Here is an 18,951-nt window from a genome sequence, read left to right on the forward strand (position 1 = left end):
CATCTAAGAAAAAGATAAAAATATAAAAATTTTAAATAGTTATTGAAAGTGTAAAATATTAAAAATAACTTAAAAAGTATTTTAAAAAAAATTAAATCAATTAAAATTATCAAATTATTTAATATTCAATTTAAATAAATCTAATAAAATGCTTAAATTATGGTTAAAATCATAAGATTAAATAAATATTATCATCGATTAATATTCTATTCAAAATTATTCTCTATTTTGTTTGTGTGAAAACCTATAAAACTAAAAAAATATTCAAATGGAAAATTAAAAATCAAAATGATTTAATATTTTAATAGATAAAATTATTTAAGCTAAAATAAAATTTAATTTGGAATACTACTTGGCAGATAAACAAATAAAAATTAATTATATATTTAGAATTTATTAAATCTCTTTATAATTATATAAAATTTAATAAATATTTTATCACTTTTTTTAGAATAAAGCTACAAAAAATCCATCTGATTTATCCTCAAAAGGATTGAAACGTATGCATTTATTACCATCTGGAAGGTTTTTTGTTTTAAAACCTCTAGTTTTCCATTAAGGACAAGCTTCAACTAATTAAAATGATTTATTCTCTTGCAAAAATTTAAAAACAACATCTTCGTTTTCTTGTTAATGTATGGAGCATGTTGAATAAGAAAAAGCTTTAATACTTGGAAAAGTTGCTAATTTATTCAAAATTTTTAATTAAAATTATCCTAAACCAACTATTCTTTGTTTCATTTTGTTATCATATGATTCAAAAATTTGTTATGTTCTTTCCATAAAAGATTTTTTAGTTTATTAATTTTAAAGATTTTCTTCTTCAAGCTAAATCTAGTCTTCATCAAAATAAATATGGTTAAGCATACCTGTACCAGAGCATGAAGGATCAGCAACAAAATATTCTACATTTGGATATTATGTAACATCTACACTTAAAAAATCCTCATTTAGGCATGAAATAACTTATTCAAATCCATACTTTTACACTCTCTCTTTTAATAGTTCAAAACGTTATTGATTCTTTTCAAATGCAAATACTTTGCCTCTACCTTTAATATACTCAGCGGCTTGCATGGTTTTATTTCCAGGTGCTGAGCAGCAGTCAATTATATCAAAAGATTTTGAAGGTCTAGAAGCTTCAGATAAAGATTCATTTGATTATGAATCAATGATATTTTTAAAAAGAAGATAGACTGGCATAGCTGATGATTTACTTTAAATAACAATATCTGTAGAATCTAAAACTGAAGAATCTTTGCTAATTACTGCTTAATAATCATTGTAATTTATAGTATACAAATTTTCAATAATATCATCTGGTTATGCTTTTTATATCATTTAATTTTACAACCTAATGTCTTCAATTTACATTTTATCCTCACTACTTTTCTTTTTTGAAACTTGCTTTTCCTTTGTTTATTTATTTTGAGTTGAATCCTTAGATATCCATCTAACATGAACATCTTATTTTATCAAATTAGAATTATTATCAGCATTTTAGTCAATGTTTAATTAACTAGCAATAAAATCTTTATTTTCGGTAATTATTTTTTTGAGTTAGCCTCCACCTTCGATTTTTTTCTTTTTGCTATAAAACTATTCAATGACTAAGACGCAAAATAATTACATATTTCCGATTATATTTTTTTTTTCCTTTTGATTAATTAATGATCCGATTTCTACAATTTTATCATAGTTTTTTACTGCCTTTATTAGGATTCCATAAGCTTCTTTTAGTTTAGAATCACCTTTAAATTCTCTAAATAAAACTGTTTTAAAATTGCCTTTATCAACTGCTATTTATTTAAGAACTTTTGAGTAAGAAATATATTTGTTCATTTCCAAAGTAGTTAATTATCTATCTATCTATCTTTTATATCTTAGTTAATTATAATTTTTTTAAAGTTATTTAGATTTATCTCGCTTATTTGTGGATATAATTTTTTGATTAAATATGCTTAGAGTTCAAATATTGTAGAATATATAAAAAAGTAGAGATAATTCTAACATGATGATGTATTGGATGAAAATCTTAAAATAATTATTCAAAAATTTCCTCCTAAAAACGTTATTTAATTTTATATTTATTCTTTTTAATTATAATAAAATATTCATTTTAATATAGTAATATTTTATATTTTGAAGGATTATCTGAAATTTAAGCAAACATAAAAAAAAATTAGATATAATCTTAGACAGTTAAAAAGGGTACAATTAACTTTAAAGAGAGATAAAATAACTAAAAATGATAATTAAATTATAAATAATATAATTTTATATAATATTAATATAGATTAAATTGTTAAGGAAAATAAATATTTTTTGATTTGCTTCTTAAGAGTAATGTGGAATAGTTGCTTCTTCTTGATTAAAGAAATATTATAATTAAATTTTATCAACTTTTGAAGTCTACTTATTCTCCCATCATAATCCTACTGAATTCTGCTAGTGAAATATTTCCATCATTTGCTGGATTAACTTCTCTTACCATTTGTCTTATTTCTTCTTCTGGTATATCACGTCCATTTCTTAATAAAATCTCTCTTAAATCTGCTATTGATATATAGTTTGTATTTGAAGGATCAAAATACTTAAAAATTGACCAAATTTTTTCTTACTTAAGGTAGCTTACAATATCTAATGTTGCAGCTAAGAATTCACTATATTTAATTGTTAAATCTTTATTATCTTAAGATGAAATTTTTCTGATTATCTATTCTATTTCCTATTTGGACGAAGTGTAACCAGCATTATTCATTACTTCTTTTAATTCATCAACTCTGATTAAACCTGTTTAATCTTTGTCTATTTTTTTAAACTAAACTTTAAGTGATTCTATTTCTCTTTCGTTCAATTAATTAACTATAACTCTTATAACTTCTTTTTTAAATTTGCTGGTTGAAGAGAAGTTTTTTAATAGATTAACTATTTTTGGGTCTACAGTGTCATTGGGGTTACTTGGTCCTGTAGTATTAATTCCATTTGTATTTAATTATGCAGGACTAATAACATTAATACTGTTATTAGATTTGATTGTTGAATTATTTTTCTAATATTTTTTAATCCAAGGATGCTACAATACTTAAGCAGCAGTATACCTCTTCTTACTATTGACTACTAATAATTTAGATACTAAATCTTTTGCTAGCTGAGATACATTAGCCCATTCAAATCCTTTCAATATAATAAAAAAAATAAATTATAGCATTTGAAATTTGAATACACAGTTACTGTATAGAATATTTTTTAAGGTTAAAGAAAAATAAAATTTGATAATGAAGTATTTTTATTTGGCAAGAAGCATAATTTATTTTTATAAAAAGTTAACAAAAGTATCTTTTGACTGAATGAAAAAGGATTTAATTTGAAAATTCATAATTAATTAATTTATGTATTAGCTTTGGAAGAAGGAATTTTGTTTTTATGCAAAATTTTTATAACATTTCAATTAAAAATATTAGAAATAAGCATTAAAATATGAATTTATTACCATCCATTGTATAACTTCCAGATTTTATTTTTTTAAAAATTTCGTTCTTGTTATTACCAAAGAAGGGTGGGTAGCCAACCAATAAAATATAGAGAATTACTCCAGCACTCCAATTATCACATGTTTTATCGTATTTGCCATCGAGAACATTTGGAGAAACATATATTGGTGTTCCAACCATTGTGCTTAAATTAGAATTATCATCAAATTTAGTAGATAAACCAAAATCAATAAGCTTTATTTCAGAGTCAGGATATTTGTTTGAGAAAAGAATATTTTCTGGTTTAATATCTCTATGAACAACTCCTCTACTATGCATGTGGTTTATAGCAGAAAATATCTTTTCCATAATTATTGAAGCTTCTTTTTCACTAAAAACTTTTTTTTTAGTAATTCTTTCCAAAAGCTCTCCTCCTGCACAATACTCCATACAAATATAAAAAAACATTTCATCTTAATAAACTTCATAAAACTTAATGATGTTAGGATGATCTAAATTTTTCATCATATCTAGCTCTCTTAATAGAAGATATTACTTTTACTTTAGCATACTTTTATCAATAATTTTAATTGCTATATTTTTATCATTTATAGAATTTTTTAAGCATGCTAATTTCACAGTACCAAAAGCTCCTTTTCCAATAACACTTTAAAATTCATAAACACTACGGATATTAGTAGTTGAAGCTACCTATTCAAGTCTTTTCTTCTCTAATATTGTTAATTTTTAATCATCTACCTAAGTCGAATGCGATTTTACACAGCCCATAGGTGTAAATGTTTCTATCTAACTTAAACTTAAATTATGACAAATTAGCCAGAAAATATGTGTTTTATTCTTCTACTTCCTTATTACTAATAATAACTTAATTAAATAATTATTTGTTAGTTTATTTATTTATTAATACCTATTTTGAAACTATTGGTTTTTTTATGGCACTAATGTTCAATAAGTTAATTAAAATAGAAAAATAACTAGAAATATCTTTATACTAAAGGCCTCAATTTTTTTACTTTTCAATTTTAAATTTTAAGTTTAACATAGATTATAAATTTATTTCAGCTTACATTTATTTAGAAAGATAGTTTTGAAATATTATATAAAAATATTTATTTGCTAAATTATCAAATCAATTTTATGAAAAATCAGTTTTAATTTTAAAATTTGAATAGTCTTTTTCTTAATTTTTTCAAAAAAAAACTACTTAATAGTAAGAAAAAATATAAAATAAATTAGTTTGGATTGAATTTATTCTGATATTAGAGGATAGTCTTATTTCTGAAGAATCAATGCACTGGTTAAATAATAAAATTTTTGATTAAAAAGCTAGAAGATATAAATAGAATAAATGATTTAGTTTTTATAATAAATAAGCTTTTTAAAGACATTTCCAAATAATTAACTAAATACTTAATAAATTTTCTTAAATGATGTTTTAATTAAAAAAAAAATCCAAAAAACTTTTATTAAGCACTTTAGGAGGTGGAATTGTTGTTAGAATCATAATTTTTTTGTTTTTTTAACTTCAAATTTTATTACTTATTAAAAATAAAGTAATCCACCTCTATTGTAAAAATTTATTGAATTTAATTGCTTTAAACTTTAAATGTCAATTGATTTTATTATATTTATTTAATTCAAGTTATTAAAAAAAAAAATAAAAGTAAGGTTGTGCCCTATTATTTATAAATATCTTTCTTTAAAGTCCTTTACATACATGCTTTAGAAATAAATTTTCAATTTATCTAGAAAACAATAGTTTTCACCATAATAGTTAATGAAGTAAAATACATTTGTTCTGAATTAAAAATTAAATTTAGTTTTACATACTTCTTTTGAAAATATAGTAAAGATGATAAATATATTCAACATATAAGATAAAGCTAGATATTTCAAGGTCAGAGTTAATTAACACATATTTTTATTTTTTGAAGTGATAGGGAAAAAAACTAAAAAATTGGCTTTATTTTAAATTGCCATTTTATATAGGAATTATTTACAGTATTATAATCTTAGTGCAAATAATTATTAAAGAAAATATCGAAATTTTTAAATAGGAGAAGATAAAATAAATAGAGAATCAATTTGAATCTAAAATGACATTAATGTATGCATAAATAAATATGTATTCTTTTATATACAAAATAATTTAATTTATCAAAAATGATAAATAGATATATATATTATAAATATATTATTAATAAATACAATTTTTTTATTTGGTTTTAGAAATTAATTTAATATAATATTTAATAGAATAAGATTTGTAAATAAAAGATATTTTAGTTAGTTAGTTGGTTCGTTTTTTTGTTAGTGAAAAAATGGGAAAAGAAGATTCTTTGAATTTGCTCAAAGGTTTCTCAAATATTCACTGATTTAAGATATGTTTATTATTGATTGTGTTATTAAGTAAGATAGTAAATAATTTTTTTATTATGATTTAGAGTTAAACGTTAAGGTTCAGCTTTTAATATCTAATTCCTCACCAACCATGATCTTTTTAAATTCTTCTAAAGTTATTCTACCAGATGTCTTAGGGCTTACTTCTTTTAACATTGATTTTATTTCATTGTCTGGGATATTTCTTCCATTTCTTAAAAAGATTTCTTTTAAGTCATCAATAGTAATATAATTTGTGTTGGAAGGATCAAAATATTTAAAGAGGGACCAAATTTTTTCTGCCTTAACATAAATAATTTAATCCAAAGTAGCAGCAATAAATTCACTGTATTTGATAGATACATCTTTAGTTTCTTAGGAAGGTGAAATATTTCTAATTATTTTCTCAATTTATTCTTTTGATGATTTGTGGCCTGCTTTTTCCATCACGTCTCTTAATTCATGAACTTTGATCATTCCTGTTTAATCCTTGTCAATTTACCTGAAAGCTGTCTTTAGATCTTCTATTTCCTTTTCATTAAGCTGATTTACCAAAACTTTCATGATTTCAGTTCTAAGTTTGCATGGTGAACGGAAATTCTTAAGCATATTTATAATTTTAGGATCAACATGATCGAGATCTTAAGCTGTTGTTGATCCTGATTTAGTTATTGAAGGGGTAAAGCTTGCTTTCTTTTAATATTTCAAAATCCAAGGATGCTTCAGTGCTTGATCAACAGTCATTCTCTTTTTACTATCAACAACGAGCATTTTTTTAACCAAATCCTTTGCATCTTCAGATACCAAATCCCATTCAGGTCCTTTATTTAAATAAAATGTTTTTAGTAATTTGTTTTTTAAAAGGAATATTTAATCTTTATGCTTGAATTTAAAATTAAAAATATCTTTGATTTTATTTCTTTGAATATTTTTCTGATAAATTTGGAGGAATTTAAGACTCTATTCAATCAAAATTTACATAATTTCAAATGGTATTAATTAATAAAATTAATTAATATAAAATATGGAGATTTAGATTGGGTGGGTAATCAAATATAAAAAGTATTTATAAAAATTGGTATAATTTGACTATACATAGTGCGAAATGAAATCAAATTTAACTAATTGTAAAAAGTATTTATTTACCTTCCATAGAGAAAACTCCTTTTTCAATTTTTTTGAAGATCTCTGAACGTGATTTGCCGTAAAAAGGAGGATAGCCAACCAAAAGGATATACAGAATAACACCTGCACTCCAGTCATCGCATGTTTTATCATATTTACCCTTCAAAACATTTGGAGAAACATAAAGAGGAGTACCTACCATAGTGTTCAATTACTAATTGGTGCTATCACACTTTTTTGAAAGACCAAAGTCAACGAGTTTGATTTCAGAATCATTATACTTATTTAAAAATAGAATATTTTCAGGCTTGAGGTCACGATGGACAATACCTTTGGAGTGCATGTGGTTTATAGCTGAAAATACTTTTTCCATAATACGGGAAGCCTCTCTTTCCTTGAAGCATTTCTATGAAGTAATTCTTTCTAATAATTCTCCACCTGCGCAGTATTCCATACAAATGTAGAAAAACATTTCATCCTAATAGACCTCATAGAATTTAATGATGTTAGGGTGATCCAGTGTTTTTAAAATTTCTAATTCCCTGAGTAATGCATATTGCTTATCTTTAAGTCTACTTTTTTCAATGATTTTAACTGCAACTTTCTTTTCAGAAATTCCACTTTTTAGTTATGCAAGTTTAACAGTTCCGAATCCACCTTTACCAAGGACACCAGAAAATTAATAAAGGCTACGAATGTTAGACTTAGAAGTGAAGTTTTCGAGGCGGTTTTTCTCAGCCTCAGTCATCTAACCATCATTTTTAACTTGATTTAATGATTATCCACAACCCATTTTATATATTACTGATTTATTTAGTTAAAATTTTATTCACTTGAGTATACCGAGAAGTTTATGGGACAATTTTTTTTTATTACAACTCAACAGCGTTGATTGATAAATAGTGTATGTATTTAAATGAATTTTCAAAGTATTTAATATTATCCAAATTTTTCCTTTTGAATAGTTGATTGAACAAGCAAGTTATTTTATTTATTTTTAAATCAATTATAAGTTTTCGTAAATAGGCAGAAATTTAATACTAATTTTTTAATTGAGTGGGGAATCAAAAAAATTTATATTACGGTAAAAATAGAAGAAGAAAAGGAGAAAGCTATTTTCCTTCTTTGTAGGTGTCTAATTATATTAATTTAAAATTAACTAATCGAAATTTGTACTTTAATGATATTAATTGATTCTATTTTTAAATTTGATATTGTAGTAATCAATTATCTTAGACTTTTATTATTTCTAAATCATTTGGAAGAAAAAAAAAATATATAAATAAAGAGGGTTTTTGAAGGCAACAATCTGGAAAATATATTTGATTTACTATCTATAGCAGCTAATAAAGTACATTTAATAAAATTTCCGTGCATTTTAAAATGATTTTTTATGATAATGGATGGAGTTTTAACTTTTATGAATTTACAGTTGATAAGCATTTTTTTGATTTTACTTTGCTTGATCAAAGTAATTAAATAAATAATCTAAGCAATTTTTATCAAAACATAGTTAGAAAATTTCATAAAACTCCAGTTTTTATTACGACAACAAGACCTATTTTTGGGTTTTGCAAATAATCAAATAATTAAATTATCTGTAAGGGCTAAAAGCGATTTATTCTAATAAATTTAATCGGTGAAAAAAACAAAAAAATAAATCTATCATCGAGCTTAAAGATATTAATTGATCTTTCATTCTGTATAAAATTAAATTTATCATATTTATATAAGATGAAAGTAAAGACTTGCATTTTCAATTTGAATTTTTCTTCTAACTTTAATAAAGCACCTCATAGACATTTAGTAATTGTGATTAAATTATAATTTTAAATCTTAATGATAGTTTTCTCCATATTTTTACAATATATTAGTATAATTTTTAAAGATTGGCTGTGAATAAGCATTGTTTTTTTAAATATAAAAGATCTTTTAATTTTTCATTCGTATTTGAATAATTAGGAAGTTTACTTAATGATTAAATTTGATAAGAATAGAAAGACTTAAAAGATATATATCTAAAAAGTATACATAAATTTATAAATTAAAAAGAGTCAGATTTAATTAATAATAGATAGAATTTTAGTAGGGAAGAGACAAATAAAGAATTTACAAAAAGATCATTTAATCTCTTTTGTATTAAAGCAATTACAATGGGGACATTTTATAGCAATAACATTAAAATCAACATCATATGATTTTTTACCACATTCATTGCACAGGATTTAAGTCTTACCAGCTAATTCTTCTTTTATTTTAGGATCCATTGTTGAATATATTTCATCAATGTATAGTTATATTCTTTATTTTTCATTTTCAGATTGCAAATAGATACTCATACCGCAGTAAGGACAATTAATATTGTTAGATTTTTTTATATAATTTTCTAAGCATTCTGTATGAATACAGTGCCCACATCTTTATAATTGTTACCATAACTTTGTTGAAATTTTTAAATTTTCTAAACAAATAGGGCAATCTTATTCAGTTTTTTTTTCGATGCATTTATGATTTTTTTCTAATGTTTTGCTCATACATATATCGCAAACATCACAGTGAAAATTACTTTCTTTTGTACCCATCCTACACATTTTACACTTGTCACAATGATACATAGACTTTGTAGTATCATTGTTGAATAATTTGCAAATATCGCAAAAATACTTCCCTAAATCATGATTACATTATGGGTTTTCACAAACTGATTATGGTTTTTGCTCTAAACCACAGTTTAAACATTTTATCCTGGTGATTGAATATCTATCTAATGTCTCTACACTACAAATTCCTTTAGGACCTGAATACTTTTCATTATGGCAAAGTCTACAGGGGTACCATATATTACAGCAAGGTGCAAGGATAAGGCATCCTCTATCATAATGCTTACAAGGCTTATTAATATTTAAATCCATTTAATATATGATTGCTAAAAATTTTATAATTTATCAATTTTGTTAGATTGCAAATTTTTTTTAAATATTTTATAATAATAATTTGAGATCTAACTTTTCTTTTTTTAAAGCAATTTCCTTGCTTTTATTATTCTTAGTTAGTATATACTTTGATATTTTGTTTTACATTCGTTGATGTAAACTTCTACTAAAGTTATGAACATTTCTGAAAAACTATCAAAAGTAAATTAATTGTATAAACATTACTACTTAACATAATAGTTCTAATTGGGAAAATATTTAAGATTTTTTAATTTTTAATATAATTTTCAAACAAAAAAAATGTTTTAGAAGATTTTTTTTATTTATTTAGGAATTTAAGCATTATTTTCCAATAGTAAATAATTAAAAAGTGATTTTTTTTATTTTAATATTTGACAAACTTCTATGAAGAAAATACAATCTAATTATTAATTAAAATAGAAAGTATTTTTAACAATATTTATATTGAATCAAATAAATAAATATGAAAATTAAATATTTTGAAGGAATAGATATTAATATTTTTCCAAAAAAAATAAAGAAAGCAAATATATCACATAATAAATAAATGATTATCAATATTATGATTGTTGAATATTTAAAATATCAATTTCTCTTCAAAAAAATTGAATATATTTTTTAAGAATGAGAAAAATGAAAAAAAATAAAAAATTTTATTAAAAATATAAACTATTTTTTAATTTTAGATGGTTTTTTAGTTTAAATAAATTTAAATTGAAGATTTTTTATGAGAAAATAATTACTTATTAAAAATTATAATTTTTCTCATTAAATTTTTGAAAAATTTATTGGTTTTGAGATTGAAATAATGATTTATATTATTCTAAAAATAAAAAATATAATTTAGATTTTAATCTTTCGACCATCAATTTTATATAAATATTTGAGATTAAGTGATTTTAATATCTTAAAAAAAAGCAAATTATAAAATTGTATACTTATATTCATACAATTAAATTAAAGGACTAATAATTATTTGAGGATTATTGAAGTTACTTAATATGAGGAAAACAAAATCTTAGTAAAAAAAATAAGAAAAATCTTTTGAATATGATAACATAGAAGAAATAGAATAAAAGTTTGAGTAATTTTCAGAAAATTATAGAAACCATTCACATAAGAATACTAACACTGTTCAGATCTCTCTTCTAAAAAGTATTTTAAAAAATAAAGGACCAACTTTAAGCTAATAGGCATAAAGCATTTAACAATTATAAGATCTCAAAACATTCTTTCTAAATAATTGTGAATCAAAAATAGCTCTCGTAGAAAGACTCTCTAGCACTAGATAATTAGCAGATACTCCGTTAAATATTATTAGATCTTAAACCACTAAAAATACTGTGATCATCAAATCTGATTAAATCCCTATTAATGATAATAAGTAAAATAACTAGTAGTAATAACCTTTCGCATCTTAAAATAAATTGAACTAAACTAATAGTATTATGGATATCAGCTAAACAAGTAACGAAAATTTTTAAAGAAAAAATAAAAAAACATTAACTTTTCAATAGAATTTGAATTCTTTACAAGACATTTAGATGAATAGCAAATTTGCTGATTAGAAATAATCAAATATTGTTAAACAATAATCGTAAGCTGATATATCTGTTTTGACAGGTTAAGGTTATTCTAACTAGAAGTTATAAAATAGTATGCTAGATATCGATTCTGCTTTTGCGTCTACTGAAATATTTTCTTCATAGAGTTAAAAAGCTTAATAAGCAATTTCTAGGTAAGCTTCTTTATCAAATTTTTCTTCTCTTGTGCTCAAAAATGGAGATTAAACCCCTTTGAAGGTCTAGAATAACCTTCTACATTCGCAGAATACTATTTTATCAAAGGAAGAATTGAATAGTCCACAATTTATTTAGGATAAATAAAAGTCTTATTCAGTTAGTGGCTCAATCAATTAATTTTAAAGTCCACTAAAATCTATCAGAGAAAGATAAAGAGGCAATACAATTCATATTAAAGATATAATAAGTCCTACTCCTAGGGCCAGTGCAAGAAAATTAACAACAAGAATTTTTGAAAATATGAATTATTCCTAAAGAAATACAGCTACATTTGCTGACAACATCTAATAACAATAAAATCAATTCAACACCGCTTCATAAACTTAACAAAATCTGCAAAGCTCTGCATACACTGAATTATTATAATATAAAGAATAAATAAGAAAACAAAATAAAATCTGTTAATTAATAGGATAAGATTTAGCAAATTTTGCTATCGCTGCAATATTATTAATATAGAATAGAGACAAAAAAGAATCAGAAAACCAAGATATTACCTAAAAGTATTGAAAACAAACAGTGTTGATTTATATTTATATTTTTTTTAATTGAATTAGATTTTTATCTGCTTTTGGGATAAATAGAAGGGCATTAGATTCTATGAGAAAGGAATAGGACAAAAGGGAATATGTAGTAAAGCAGATAGTTTCTTAACTCAAAGAATAATATGGGCAGTGGTAAACAAAAAATGAAGCTAGAAATAAGGAAGCTTAAAAATTTGAAAATTAGTTTAAATCGAAGATAGAAGAAGATAAAAAGAGAGAGAGAGAACAAAAAGATTAGTTTAAATGGTTAAAAATAAATACTTTTTACAGTGAATTAGAAAATAATCTAAAAAGCATGGTTGTTATGAAAATAAATAATTTTTATAACTAAAATTTTTTACTTGATAAAATTATGTCAAAGAAGATTTCATAAAATAATGAGAATAATTAAAGTGAAGATAAAAATTAATTAGAAAATAGTTTTATTAATGAAATTAATAATATCTAATCTAACTCATAAATATTTTAAATAAATTCATTAGATAACTAAAAAATTGATTAATAACTCATAGACACTACTACTACAAAAATTCAACAAAAGCTTTATGAAGATACATTTAAAAACGATAATTAAACTAAGTAATCTGAAGAAAATTAGGCTTTGACAACAAGAAAAAGAGGTAAAACTTAAAGTAGGATAGAAATATCTAATAAAAATCTAGAAATTAATAATTTACCTGAAGAAAATTAGGGTTTAACAACAAGAAGAAGAGGAAAAACTTAAGGTATGATATAAACATAAGATAAAAATTTCTAATTTGATAATTTTTAAGAAGAAAATTAAGGTTTAACATAAAGAAAAAGAGGTTAAACTCAAATAATAAAAATAGAAACATCTAATAAAAATAACGAAATTAATAATTTAAACAATGTAGAAAAGAGAGATTCTCATGTAATTGACGAGATTAGCAATAAATTACTCTTTATTTAAATTAATTAAAATGAAAATAATAAATAATAAAATGTCGTTAATGATAAAATAATAAGCGATTCACTTAATTCAAAGCTTGAAAATACAGAAAGTTAGTAAAAACCTCTTTAGAAACTCTATGAAAAAATAAAGCCTGAGTATTTATTTATTTTTCACTAAAAGATTATTTAATTGTATTTATAAAATTTTAAAGTTAAGGAAAAACAAAATCAGATGTCAGATCACAATCTCTTAATGATTTAAAAGGAAAATTTAATCCTGAAATTCTTCGATAAACTTACAATAAATAGCTTAATCAATATATAGAATAAAAATAAAGTGAATATAAAGGATAAAAGCATATAAAATCTTTTTAAATTGTAAAGCTTTAAGAATAGATTGATAATTGCTTGAGGATTGGATAAACTATTTCAGAATAAGAATAAGAAACTGAGTATAGATGGCTTAAAGATAACATGATTAAAGGGTTAAGTAAGCAGGAATACCTGGATAAATAAAAGAGAGTCCTATATGATAATTATTATTGGAATTAAGTAAATATTTAAATATAAAATTAACTAAATTAAACTTGAAAATTAAAAAAGGAAACAGAGGACATATTTGTTAAAAAAAGAAATTAATTGTAACATAGAAATTTTCAAAGTGTAAAATCTAATAATTTTAGTGAACTAACCATATATGAGTTCATGAGACTCATCTTAAAGAATACAAACGTATAGGATATTAACAGAGAGGTAAAATTATGAAAAATAAATTTTAACCAATTAAGTTTTTTATAAAATTTAGAATCTAATGAAAAGGTATTAAAAAGGAGAAGCTCTATTAGAAGAATAAATGGAATTTTTAGCTGCTACTAACTAACTTCTAAATAAATTTATTGATAAGAAGTTTATGAAAGAAGCTATTGAGATTTTAGAAAAGAATGACATCTTAAAAACATTTGAGCTAATATTAGCTGAAAACATATTAAAATCATATAATACGGTTAAAAATATTTTGTATAATCACAGAGAAACATTTTTAAGTCATAAAAATGAATATACTAGAACCTAATATGATGAAAAGAAGAAAAAAGATCAAGAATATTCTGAATTTTTAAAAAATTTAGAAATTCACAAAAAAAAGAGTAAGATGTATGCTACAGTTTTAAATTATTTAGAAAAAATTAATCACTAAAAGTAGCAAAACTGTAAAAAAATTAATGAAGACGATATCGTTGAAAAATAAGCAACTTAAGTTTAAAAAACTCAAGCTTCAAATATGTTTTCTGTAGAACTTGCAAACACTACTTAAGAAACTATAAATCCAAAAGAAGTTATGATCAACTAAAAATAAAAATCTCACGAATTAACTCATCCCAAATCTGTTGATAAAATTATGAAATACTACAACTATCATCCGCCAACAAAAATAGTTTTAGGTAAATTAGCTTTTGCAACTATAAATACATAATAATGTTTTTTAAAATCAGGAGAAGAAGAAAAAACACCTAAAAATGGTTAAAATTAAATTTAAGATTAAAGTGAAAAAAATAAAAATGTTTCAAAATTAGAATTCAAAGATAAACTTCGTATTAAAAAACTTGATGATAAATTATAAGATAAGTAAAAATTTGCAAAATTTTATTCTGGAGGACCTGCTCCTAAATTTAAAAGGGAAATTAACGAAAAAGAGCATTAAGTCTAGATATTAAAAATATAAAGTTTTTTTAGAATGAAACTTGCCTAAAATGTATTTAAAGAGAAAAAGTACGTTTAGCAAAAAAATTAAAGAATGAATAAATTGCTTTTAGATCAAACCAAAGAGCAACCACTGTAGATAAACTAATCATTTTTTCCAAGGAGTTGTTCTCCCTTAACTAAGAGGGTTTACTTTTAAACTCCTAGATAATAATCTATCAATAATAAAATAATACTTAATCAATATTAAAGTAATATTTGTTAAAAATGTTAATTTTTTCAATGTTATTTTTTAAATAGGGAATATTTTAGATCCTTTTTAATAAATTCAATCTGATTTGAAAAGAAACATCAACAAACTTGAACTAAGTTATCAGAAAAATAATAGAAAGGAAAGATTAGCAAGAGGTAGGGCTGATAGATTAATTTAGTATGTCAGAGAAAATAACTTTTATAAAATAAAAAAAACTGGGCTAAATTATGACTAAGGAGAAGTATTAATGACTGATAAAAAGAAAAATACAGCACTATATTATGCAGTCAAAAACGGGAACTGTTTAATAGCTAAGTAAGATATTTTATTTAGAACTTGTTATTAAATATTTTATTTTTAAAGATTTTTATTAGAGAAAGGAGCTGATTTGAACTAATAGTGTAACAAAATGAATACTCCTATGCATATGGCTTTTAAATATAATGACATCAATATGATATTCTTACTACTAGATTATGGAGCAGATTTAAACATTAAAAATAGTAAAGGTTTTACTCCCTTAGGTTATGCTTAGATGGATACTTTACAAAAATATGGCTTAGAAGAAGCAATTGCGAAGAAGAATATTATACAAGACTAAAATAGTCCTTAAAAAAATACAATTGATAACAACTAATTTATGGCTTAAAGAGAGAGTTAGAACTTCGAAAAAGCATTCATTATTGAATAAGGAATGCAAACCAATTTTTAGTAAGACTAATATAGAGACTCTTTTGTTGAACATACTCCTCAGAGGAAAGAACAAAGATAAAGCTCTGTTAAAATAAATTATTAATCTCCATTCGTATCAAAGTTGGAGTATTCACCTCAAATTGAATTTGGAAAATCTTCTTTTCAATCTAATTTTAGTTAAAAATAGCAAACTATCAATGTCAATCCCGCTTTCAAACCATAGGAATGAAGGCATTTATTAAAATATTTTTTTATTTTTTCAAATTATAAAATAATAAATAATTCATCTTTGATTTTTAATTTATTTAGCTTTAATATTAATTTATTAAACAAGTATAAAAATATTTTATATTAAATAAATGTTAAATTTATTACAATAGATTTTATTTATAAATTTATTCAAAATCGTATTAATTCATAAAATCATTTTAAATATTTTCTAATAGATTTTAACAAAATTTATTTATTGCTTTAGGAATATTAATTATTTTTAGAAATTAATTTAAATTAATTGTAAGAATAAACCAATTATTCGCGTTAAGCAAAGATTTGGATGGTTTTAATATCTACTTAATGTAAGTTTAAATTTGAGATTTAATGGCAATCACTAATTGCTTGTATAAATACTAAATTTAATTTACAAGTGAATACATAATCTATGCTGAATTAAATTACTAGAGAGTTTCAATATCTTTTATCTTAATTTTTACAATCAAGATTTTTTAATTAATTAACAAAAGTATTTATTTGGCTAACATAATTATAATTAATAATTTTGCAGAATATGACTGATAATAAAATATATTAAACACCTCCTGTATCTAGTAAAGTAGCAAAAGTAGCTGCTAGCATATCTCTTTTAAAAAATCACATTAAATAGAGTAAAAAGCAAAATAAATTTTCAGAAGTAACTTAAGAAGCAAATGTGATTTTCAATGATAGTTTACTGAAAAGCGAAACCTAATTGAAAGATACTTCATAGAAATAAGTTGAACCAATAATTCCTTCTTATTAAAATTATCCAATAAAATCTTTAGGGCAACGACCAATTATTAGGTTTATTTAGAAGTCAAAATAAATTATGAAGATAAATTAGTTGTACAGACAAAAATAATCTATAGAGTTAAGTGATCTTTTAACATTTAAAGTAGAAAACCATCAGTAAAGATAATCAAATATTTCATTAGAATTTGATGAAGCTCAAAAAAAAGCAAATAAAATTGATGATAAAAATTAATTTAACGTCAACTCTCCTACTCATAATAGATATAATCTAAAAACAGAAGGATCTTATAGGTAATAAAACTCTTTTTCTGTAAAAAAAAATTTAATACCAGAAGATTGGGGTTATTCTGTCAAAACTGATTATGATGAGACACAAACTAATGAGTAGCAATAATTAGATTAAAGTACATTTTAAAGACCAATTAAAAGCTCTTCAGGTAAAATAAATAGTTAAAATTCTCACAGCTTTAAATCGCCTGACAATTATCAGTAAAATATTATTTACTTTAAGTATATTTAATATTTATTCATAACACTTTAACATTTTATCTTAACTTTTTTTAGATTACAATTTTGTTAGTAAAATACAATAAAATTAAATGTAATCTAATTTTCTTTAATATGTTAAAAAAAGATTACATGAAGATAAGAGTGACATACTAATTTCAGAGTGGAAATATGATAGTAAACAAGATGAAAAAATGTATTTGTCTGGAAAAAAAATAGATTAAGCTTAAAATTTAGAAAATGCTTAAAGCTTGTAAAAGAATAATTATTTTAGCTAGGATAATTGCACTATTACTAAGCAAAATGCTTAATTCGGAAATTAGTAAAATAGTTAATATTCTATCAGAACTCGCTCTTGTGAATTTAGAACCAATAAATCAAATAAAAATAAATATATTTCTCTATCAAATGCCCATCACTCTAGCTAAAATTATAATTATTCTCTATCAAATTTAACATTTAATGAAATTGATTAAAGTTAAGCTTAAGAAGAATTGTAATAATAGCAAGAAAAATTAAAATCTAATAAAATATTTAAAATAATATTAAATTAAATTCATAAGACTAACTTAAATGATAAATCCCAATCTAAATTCCCTCATAGTTAAGAAGAAATTTCATTAGAAAGACTAAATAGTTACAAAGAAAATGAATAAAAATTATAAATCAACTAAGACGGCTCTTTTTTTAAGCAAATAAAAAACAGTTAAAAAATTCTAAGCAAACTTTAAAATAAATCTTCTGACAGTATTAATTAGCTAAAATAGCTATAAGATATTTAAGTTTAAGGCCAATCCCTTAAACATCGTCTTGGTGAAGTTAATTTAGAAAAAATAATAAGGACTCTTAAATAATAAAAGAAGTAAGGAAATCAATTTTTAATTTTGAAAGGCAATAATTTTTCCCCTTAAAAGCAAGAACAATCAGTATAGCAGTAAAATTCTGGTTTTTAATGCTGGAAAGATTTTTCAGAACCCAATTTCTCTTGTAATTAATTTATTCACATAAACAGTCTAAACAAAAATCCAAAAGCTTAAGTTAGAGAGGTTGAAGTGTAAAAAATATATTAAAACCAATAATGCTCATCTAAGAGGCAGTGTAACTGTAAGCATAATTGTATACGAGAAGAAGTATAACAAGAGTAACATTTAAATGACCAGCAGAAAACTATTTCAGTAGGTAAAGATTCAGAGAAATCTTAAAATAACGAAACATAAAACTTGGTATTAAAATCTAGCGTAGTTAATTTAAATCCTAATTCTAACCATATAAATTTTAGAAGACCTGCTAGGAAAGATATTTTAACGAAACAAATTCAAAAGGAAAGCTATTCTAAAGAAAATATTGCTAATGATGATGATAAATAATGCAGTGGATGGGATTCTAACTCTGCTTTCAACTAAACTGCAGAGTCAGCATTTTTAGAATTTGTATAAGCAAATCTAAAAAAAAGATAAAATATAATAAATTTAATTAAAAATGGGAAGTGAAATGTATAAAATAATAATATAACTAATACCAAAGGGAAAATAAAATATTTCCAATCAAAAATAAAAAATTTTAAAGTAAAACTGAGTTATAATA

The 18,951-nt window shown here is 22.8% G+C and overlaps 7 protein-coding genes across 7 annotated transcripts; 2 read left to right on the forward strand and 5 right to left on the reverse strand. All coding sequences in view use genetic code 6, as the record gives it.

Moving 5' to 3' along the window:
• Positions 1-438: 438 nt before the first annotated feature.
• TTHERM_00622920 (NOL1/NOP2/sun family protein) lies at positions 439-1,842 on the reverse strand (the record flags this gene model as incomplete). The annotated part of the gene is made up of 1 exon (XM_001022517.2): positions 439-1,842. The coding sequence occupies one exon, from the start codon at positions 1,840-1,842 to the stop codon at positions 439-441; it is 1,404 nt and encodes a 467-aa protein (XP_001022517.2).
• Positions 1,843-2,398: 556 nt separating this feature from the next.
• TTHERM_00622930 (Serine/Threonine kinase domain protein) lies at positions 2,399-4,262 on the reverse strand (the record flags this gene model as incomplete). The annotated part of the gene is made up of 2 exons (XM_001022518.1): positions 2,399-3,177; positions 3,494-4,262. The coding sequence occupies 2 exons, from the start codon at positions 4,260-4,262 to the stop codon at positions 2,399-2,401; spliced, it is 1,548 nt and encodes a 515-aa protein (XP_001022518.1).
• Positions 4,263-5,954: 1,692 nt separating this feature from the next.
• Positions 5,955-7,791, reverse strand: TTHERM_00622950 (Serine/Threonine kinase domain protein; the record flags this gene model as incomplete). Its single annotated transcript, XM_001022520.3, has 2 exons — positions 5,955-6,694; positions 7,020-7,791. The coding sequence occupies 2 exons, from the start codon at positions 7,789-7,791 to the stop codon at positions 5,955-5,957; spliced, it is 1,512 nt and encodes a 503-aa protein (XP_001022520.1).
• A 36-nt stretch (positions 7,792-7,827) lies between these two features.
• On the reverse strand, positions 7,828-8,525 carry TTHERM_000622959 (transmembrane protein, putative; the record flags this gene model as incomplete). The annotated part of the gene is made up of 2 exons (XM_012799312.1): positions 7,828-8,454; positions 8,508-8,525. 2 exons carry the CDS (start codon positions 8,523-8,525, stop codon positions 7,828-7,830), a joined length of 645 nt encoding a protein of 214 aa, XP_012654766.1.
• A 593-nt stretch (positions 8,526-9,118) lies between these two features.
• TTHERM_00622960 (RING finger and CHY zinc finger protein) lies at positions 9,119-9,910 on the reverse strand (the record flags this gene model as incomplete). The annotated part of the gene is made up of 1 exon (XM_001022521.3): positions 9,119-9,910. The coding sequence occupies one exon, from the start codon at positions 9,908-9,910 to the stop codon at positions 9,119-9,121; it is 792 nt and encodes a 263-aa protein (XP_001022521.2).
• A 1,043-nt stretch (positions 9,911-10,953) lies between these two features.
• On the forward strand, positions 10,954-16,084 carry TTHERM_00622970 (IQ calmodulin-binding motif protein; the record flags this gene model as incomplete). Its single annotated transcript, XM_001022522.2, has 9 exons — positions 10,954-12,257; positions 12,312-13,024; positions 13,076-13,367; positions 13,424-13,763; positions 13,815-13,964; positions 14,017-14,650; positions 14,702-15,160; positions 15,210-15,477; positions 15,526-16,084. The coding sequence occupies 9 exons, from the start codon at positions 10,954-10,956 to the stop codon at positions 16,082-16,084; spliced, it is 4,719 nt and encodes a 1,572-aa protein (XP_001022522.2).
• A 555-nt stretch (positions 16,085-16,639) lies between these two features.
• On the forward strand, positions 16,640-18,857 carry TTHERM_00622980 (hypothetical protein; the record flags this gene model as incomplete). Its single annotated transcript, XM_001022523.1, has 2 exons — positions 16,640-17,349; positions 17,495-18,857. The coding sequence occupies 2 exons, from the start codon at positions 16,640-16,642 to the stop codon at positions 18,855-18,857; spliced, it is 2,073 nt and encodes a 690-aa protein (XP_001022523.1).
• Between the last annotated feature and the right edge of the window lie 94 nt (positions 18,858-18,951).

This window comes from Tetrahymena thermophila, assembly GCF_000189635.1.
Source record: "Tetrahymena thermophila SB210 genomic scaffold scf_8254479, whole genome shotgun sequence".
Taxonomy (NCBI): domain Eukaryota; phylum Ciliophora; class Oligohymenophorea; order Hymenostomatida; family Tetrahymenidae; genus Tetrahymena; species Tetrahymena thermophila.